Source organism: Mastomys coucha, unplaced genomic scaffold, assembly GCF_008632895.1.
Source record: "Mastomys coucha isolate ucsf_1 unplaced genomic scaffold, UCSF_Mcou_1 pScaffold11, whole genome shotgun sequence".
Lineage (NCBI taxonomy): Eukaryota > Metazoa > Chordata > Mammalia > Rodentia > Muridae > Mastomys > Mastomys coucha.
The window spans coordinates 11109824-11117551 of record NW_022196893.1 but is presented as its reverse complement, the minus strand read 5'-3'; the positions used below and the strand labels follow the sequence as shown (position 1 = coordinate 11117551).

Sequence of the window (7728 nt, the reverse complement as noted above, 5' to 3'; positions counted from 1 at the left end):
TCTCCCTCTCCCCTCACATCCAGCTTTCCAAAATTGGCTGTTCCTACTTTGTTGGCCCAGTTCTCAGTTAGCAAATGAGTTAGCAAGAGGCAGGTCAGAGTCAGTGGGAGCAGAATGGGTTGGAGATGGGATAGAAGTGAGGAGTGTTAGCCAGGTTTTTATGCTGAGAGAAGCTAGGGTCTTCTGAGACGAGGGAATCTGATTTGAGAAAATGCTTCCCTTGAGTTGGCCTATAGACAAATCTCAGGGCATTTTTCTATTGGTGACTGATGTTGGAGAACCCAGCTTACTGTGGAAGGTACCACCCGTGGGCTGGTGGTCCTGGGTTCTATAAGGCTAAGCGAGCCATGAGGAACAAGCAAATAGGCAGCACCCATCCATGGCCTCTGCTTCCGCTCCTGCCGCCAGGTTCCTTCCTGCCTTGCTTGAGTTCCAGTCCTGACTTCGCTAGATGAACTGTAAGATGAAATAAATCCTTTCCTCCCCAAGGTGCTTCTGGTCCCAGTGTTTTATCAAAGCAATAGGAAGTCTAATTAAGGGGGGGGGGGCTCACATGGTGAAGTTCTCCTCCAGGAAGCAACGGTTGCGCAGCAGGCCTGCCCAGAGCTGCACGCCGATGATGCCGAAGATGAAGAAGACGAAGAAGCAGAGCAGGAGCACATTTCCCAGCATGGGCAGCGTGTCGAGCAGCAGGTTCACCAAGATCCGCATGCCTGAGAGAGGAAGGGCCAAGGAGGCGACATCAGAGAAGCAAGAACAGGCCACAAGGCTGAGGGGTAGCGGGAGGAGAGGTGGAGACTCCTCTCCTTCTGGGAGCCGCTCTCCTCCACGTCTGCCCCCATGCCCATAAAGCCAGAAAAAATGGCTCTGGGCCCTGCTGCACTTCCATGAGATCATGGGTGAAGGAGTATACACTTAGGGAGCTTCCATTGAGGTGCTGAGTGCCCTCCTAAGGACGTGCACAAATAGGTTCTCCTTCAGTCTCCATAGTAACGCCTTGAGGCTGGCAGTCTTATCTCTGTTTTATACCGGCAGTCCAAAGGACCAACAGGAGCTCTATGCTCAGCATCCCCCCGCTGGGTAGCAGAAGGATGTGAATTTAAACTCTTGCCTGATACTGAGTCTACCCCTCTTTCTACAGCCAGTCCTTTTCCCTATGTCACTGGCAGCGACCAACCACCTATCACCTGCCTCAGCCCAGTGAAATCTCACTCTGCGGAGCCTTCCCAACCTTCTCTTACCAGAGCCTTCAATCCTCTGCTCCAGGCAATCTCAGCCTCTCCTAACCTAGGCTGCCTTGTAACAGTTACAGTTTGTACGTTGTGCGGGCCTCAGAGATTTGCATCCCATTTGCATCCACATCTAACCCTAATAAATCCCCATCCGGCTGTATACTTCCCTGTCCTACCTACTGGGCTGTCCTAGCTCCTGGAGAACACGGTCTGTGCCTGAGTCACCTCAATAGTCCCAGAAGCCAGCGGGGCCTAACCCAGAAGATAAGCTTCATCAACATTTGCTGGATGACTGACGGCTCATGAACAAGACTGGGGAAGAGGGGAAGGTTGGAGGGGGAGGGGCAAGCGATGATGACAGGTAGGAGCGCTGGTCCTGTTGGACTTTGACTGATCCCAGCATGATGCTGAGGTGGTTATTAATGAGGATAATTATCACGGATTTGCATCACAAACTCGGTGTGGAGTGATTTCCAATCAATAATTAATGTCTACCCCCATCTTCCCTCCCCACAAAACTAGGTCAGCGTCCTCTCAGGAAAAGCAATGGGGCTCCCTGGCAAGCTGCGTCATCCAACTGAGAACATCCAGGGCCAGGGCTCAGCACCTCACATTGCTTTACATCTACCCTCCAACATGGGAACAAAGGGGGTGGGTGTTTACTGGGGGAGGCAAGGAACCAAGACGTGTACCCACGTGATCCCCAACATGGACCAACTGCAAGCCTTCCCGGGGCTGCAATCATTCATTCACATTTGCACGCGTGCATTCATTCTTCGAGCGGTAGATTGCCGGTACTATGCCAAGAATTCCCCACAGAGCCCACAGCCCAGCAGCAAGGTCCAGAGACAGCAGGGCTGAGCAAAAGGACTATTGCGAAGGACACATCTGTGGGGAGGATGAAGTGGGAGCTGGGCCCTACAGGATATAAGGAATCTGCCAGAGGGGCTGAAGTATAACCTGTGAGCATAGCTGCCATGCCAGGCCTGGGGTTGCTGTAGAGGATTCCAATGAGTTGGGTAGGGCATGTCTGAGAGGATGGATGACTAATCAAAGGCCTGTGTCACTGTCACCAGCAGATCTCAAAGCAGCCATAGTTCTTGGGTGGCTCTGGGCTCTGGAAAGTGCCATCCTAGAGTCCACAAAGGGGCAGTGGATGGAGACCACACACTGGACCAGACTACCCTGAGGAGACCACACGATCCTCTCCGCACGACTCACTAACTAGCGCAATGCCAGCCCGGCTGCTCCTGGCTGCTCCCAAGGGTGGCCTTTGTTGCTCAATTAATTACATTTCCCTTGTTCTCCAGGATATTGAAATTCTGAGCTGCCAGCTACTTTCCCTGAACAGCAGTCTTCTCCCTCAGTTTCTTTTTCACCCAGGGGCCCAGCTCCTCTCTAGGGCCTGGAGAGTCCTGGGGCCACAGAGCCAAGGTGTAATTAGGGGACTAGGAATTTAACACAAATTAAATTCGTCCGTGGCTGCCCAGGGAATTGGGACCATGGGATTAAGAGTCAGGCAAAGCCCCAAGGAGCCTGGCTAAGCCTTCTTTTACATACTTGGTATAGTAAAGTAGTCAAGACAGGAAGGATGTTGATGCTCTTCCGTCTGGCACTAGACACATGAGGCCGAGGAGGTAGGAAAGGGTGAAAAGCAGAGGCATAGACTGAGCAGTAGAAAGAAATGGAGACAGAGACAGGGAGACCTTGGGTAAGAAGGCAGGACAGAGGGACAGAGGGAAGGGTACATGCATGGGAGGAAGAGCCACCTTCAGACTTCTCTTTCTACATGCTCTATCTCCTCCTCCAAGCAGCCTTCCTGGGTTCTCACCATACCTGGTCAAAAGTGCCCATCCTCTAGCACAGCTGGCTCCCCCCGCAGTCCCCCACCCCGACAGCCTCCCTCTCTGAGGCTGGGTTTACTCTGGATGCCTTCAGCCTAGGTCAGGAGCCAGGTGGCCCGAGATGTCAGTGGACCCAAGAGTCTAGCCAAGGGCCTGTTCCCCAGCCAAGAAGGGACAGGGGACACAGGATATCTGCCTTAGACCCAGCCCTGGTGGCAGCCAGCACAGACAAATGAAGAGGTCTAGGTTCCAGTTCCAGCTGGGTAGCAAGACAAACCCCTTCCCAGGGCTACAGCAGCCTCATGTCGAGGCAGGCAGTTCCTACTGTACTCTAAGTATTTGATTCAAGAGCACATGTATACCACACTCACTCCTCCTCCCCTTCATCCTCCTCCCTTTCCTCCTCTTCTTCAACTTGGCCCACAGTCCATTCAAAACATCATTATCTGGACGGCCCTGGGTCCACTCCCAGAGGCAGCCCTAGCCTGTACCACTGTATCCTCTGCAGGCTCAGTTCCCTGCATCCCCCCAGGCCAGCATACACTCAGAAGGGCATCTCAGTCCATCGGTCTCCCGGTCTGGACTCTCCTCTTCTGGTCTCTGAGAACGGGCTGGTGTCTGACTTGAGCCCACTCTCCCTCAATCACAGTACCTACGACCTTGAAGGACTCCTGTAGGTTCAGGGCTCCACTACCCTGAATCTAGCTTCTGAACGCAGGCAAGTCTGCATGCAAGGCCTACGTTCCCCAGTCCTGAGCTGGGCCTGCCCAGAGCAGCAGCCCCTGCCCCTCAGGACACAACAGATTACAGAACCAAAGGCTGATGGGTGGGGCCTAGAGAGATGCCTCGCCAGTTAGGAACACGGCTGCTCTTCCAGAAGACTGGGTCTGATTCCCAGCACCCACACGACAGCTCACATTCATCTGTAACTCCAGTTCTGTGGGATCTGATACCCACTTCTGGCCTTTATAGGCATCTGACACACACATGGAGCACAGGCGTATATGCAAGGAAAACATCCATACAAACCAAAGGAACAAATAAAAACTTAGAGAGATTGATAGGTGAACAGATGTTCCATTCCACCGCTACTAAACAGGAAGCATGTCGCCACCATACAGGGCTCTGGGCCCCAGGGGTGCATCCGCTTTAAAAATCAAGCCAGGTGAGGCCAGAGGTGGTGAAGAATCTTTGTTATTCTTCCACTTAGAGTGGATAAGGGAGAAGGATTGCCTGAAGTTTGAGGCCAGCCTGAGCTAAAGAGGAAAACCCTGCCTCAAAAGTCAATTAACTAATTAATTAAGGGCTGGAGAAGTGGCTCAGCGGTTAAGAGCACCAACTGCTCTTCCAGAGGTCCTGAGTTCAATTCCCAGCAACCACATGGCTCACAACCATCTGTAATGGGGTCTGGTGCCCTCTTCTGGTGAGTCTGAAGAGAGCAGTGGTGGTGTACTCATATGCATAAAATAAATAAAATAAATCTTTAAAAAAGATTTATAGGGTCTGGGCTGGCGAGATGGCTCAGCAGGTAAGAGCACTGATTGCTCTTCCGAAGGTCCTGAGTTCAGATCCCAGCAACCACATGGTGGCTGACAACCACCTGTAATGAGATCAGACACCTTCTTCTGGTGCATTAAAAAGATTTATAAAAAATTATAAAAAATTAATTAAACTAATTAATTAAAATAATAAAATGGAATTGGAAAAAAAAAAAACAAATTTCCCTGCCCCATGAGAACAGACAAGTCTGATAAGTCTGTAGATCTGTCTGTTTTTCCGTTTGTCACTAACTATGGAGATGGGCAAGCCAGGAAGGGGGGTGGTTGCCAGATGGGGTCAGGGAACCAGAAAAGCAAGACTATGCTAAGCAAAGGAGGTAAAGAGTCATGTCTGCACTAATGAGCTTCAGGCAACAGAGACAGCCAGACATAGAGAACAGAGCAGGCCAGGGCAGAAGAGGCCACTGGGAAACAGCTCACGGGATCCTGTGCAAATGTCCAGTGAATATCATCACATGAGCTCATATCATATGGAGGACAGACGCATAGGCTCTTCGACCAGGAAGGCAGCGGTGACCGTATAATGGCTGGAGTAGGAGCCAGGAGGAATGGGCTCCCCAACATGAACCCCACTGTTGAGGTTGCCCTAGCCACTTTAAGCCTACTTCATGGCTCGTCGGTATTTTGCCACTGGGCATCTGATCCCCTGTCCCTGTGTGCCTTGCCGTTGGAATAAAGGACAGAAATGCCAGATCCAGATGACAGTGACGTGGAAACACAGGAAGGATCTGGGTGATACTGGGAAGGAGGGATCAAGAGATGTCGGAGGAAGGAAATTATCCCCTGACGATAGCTTGAAGGTTTGGGGACACAGAGCAGCCATCAGTACAGACAGGAATCCATCTAGACATGTAGAGTTCAGGGTCCCTGACCATCCCTGTAGAGTTGCTTCACTGGGGCTAAGACAGGTTCAGAACAGAAGAATCTGATCGATCTAGGAATGTGACATGAATAGCAGCAGGGGAGGTGGGGTCTAGATGGCATCAAAACTGGTACCGTAGTGCCAGGCAGGGAAATGAATACAACAGCTCCATCCCAACCCTAGGAGATGGAGATCCCAGAGCAGACCCTCAGCTGCCAGAGATCCTGAGAAGCCCCATGGTGGCCATGGAGGAGACCTGCCAGAGGGAAGATTCACTTCCTAGTAGGAGTTTCTTCCCCGGGCCCAAGGTGCTCTGCAGACATGGGCTGTCAACCCAGATTAGCTCAGCCACTCTGCCAGGCTAACTCAAGCAGAAATCATGGGACATGTGCCAGCCTCAACCAGGGCACAACCCACTTGCCAGGGGCGGGAGGGACAGCAGAGAAAGAGGCGTGACCCGGCTGTGGCCTGGCCCCCAAGGCTGCAAGCTTTTTGATCGGGCCAGGTTGGTGGAGGGCACAGAGCAGCCAGGACAGGAAAGTGCTGAGCGCAAGGAGAAGCCGTCTGCTGCCCTGTTGTTGCCAAGCCAACTAATCAGAGGCACAACAGGGGCCAGGGAGGCCGGGCCAGGCAACAGACGGTCGGACTGCCAGGGTCACAATTACTGACACAAGCCCAGCCTGGAAGGGGCCTGTAGGTTGAAGACAGACACCAGTCCCAGAGCACCCCGTCTTCTTCATCCTACAGGCCTTGAGTTCCTCCACCAGCGTAGAGTGTGCCCATGCCCTAGGGATGCTCTCATCCACAGTGTCCCAAGCAGCAGCGCTCATTCTCTCTCCCAAAGTGCTGTCACCCTCCTCTGTGAGGTCTCCTGAAAGCATTTGCAGGACCTTAGCCCTGACCCCTGGACCCTTGCGCACCACCTGGGGCACAGGTATCAGCTGATGGTGAGGGGCTATGGATGGATCTTTGCTTTGACCCATACCTGGCTCTGGTGTAGAGGACCCAGGCAATGCTACTTCAGTTGAAGAGCAATCAAGAGGCCAATACACAGTCTTACTCCTACCCACTGTGTCCTGTCCAGCAATCTTCCATATTCCTAGAACAGGACTCAGCATTTGACCTGAACTGACTGCTCTGGCCCTACCCTCTGGCATGTCCCACAATCCCATTGGGTTCCCAGCAGACATCTGGCCAGATGTTCTCCCCACTGCTCTCCTGCAAGCTGCAGGGCCTATTTACTCCCCAGGAGAAGACAGTCCTGGTTTGGGACCAAGGATAGGTGGCCCTGGAACTCCAGATGTGCCAGGGAACATTTCACTCAAAGCATTCCTTCCGACTAAAGCCCAAGGAACCACATACTCCCAGAAAAGACAAAATGTCTATGTCAACTCTGTCCCACAACTTCTCTTTCTCCCAGACCCTGTCCCAAATAAAACTCCTTAGGTCCTTCCCGGAAAGACTCCTGGGTCTTCCTGTCCCTTCTCAACACAGCTGGCCTGACAGTGATCCAGCTAGGTTCCTATATGACTAGAAAGGGCCAAACCAGACCTGGATGCCAGGGCAGGTACCTTCCCTGAACTTGCCACTGCCCCTCACCTCAGGCAGCAGAGAGCTCAGCACCCCAATTTCCAATTATAAAGTGAATGTCACATGATCCTAACATCCCATTTGTTTGTTAGGAGAGGGAGTGACATAGCCCTGTGAGACTGTGATGGAGTTATGGTCAGAATGATGCAGTGCCCATGGAGGTAGATGATGGGCAATATCTAATAACAGTCAGGTCCAGGAAGTAATGAGTCCTCACCCCTCCCAACATGCAGTTCCTTACCACACCAGCTCCAGAATATATCAGTAGAATGCTCTGTCTGCAGGAATACCAGCCCTTGATGGACTCTTCTAAAACCAGCTTTTACAAAAAGATATCCCCAAGACCCCACTTCTTCAACCCAGAACCTGCCCTTTACTGCTCACACCTGACCTTCTGCAGGAAGTTCTTCGTACACACTATGCCATTGCAGCCATGCAACAGATCAGAGATTGGTAATATTAACTCCGCTTTCTAGTTGGAAGATTCAAAGACAGAGGGAGCAGGGCTTGCTGGGATCCCAGAACAGGTGAGCTGAATTAGAACTGTGGGCTGACAATGCAGTAGAAAGACTGTAGCCCCATTTCCCTGCTACAACGTAACATTGCTCCCACTCCATCCATGGGTATCTTTAAGATCTTCT

General features: G+C 52.0%; 1 protein-coding gene across 3 annotated transcripts in view; it reads right to left on the bottom strand.

The window, feature by feature from the left end:
* The window catches only part of Cacna1i (calcium voltage-gated channel subunit alpha1 I), a 112520-nt gene that overhangs the window by 51315 nt on the left and 53477 nt on the right, over positions 1-7728 (bottom strand). For all 3 annotated transcript variants that reach the window (XM_031349760.1, XM_031349769.1, XM_031349776.1), the window contains exon 6: positions 554-713. In XM_031349760.1, the coding sequence (XP_031205620.1) occupies positions 554-713 (160 nt within the window). The remainder of the gene's footprint in view (positions 1-553; positions 714-7728) is intronic.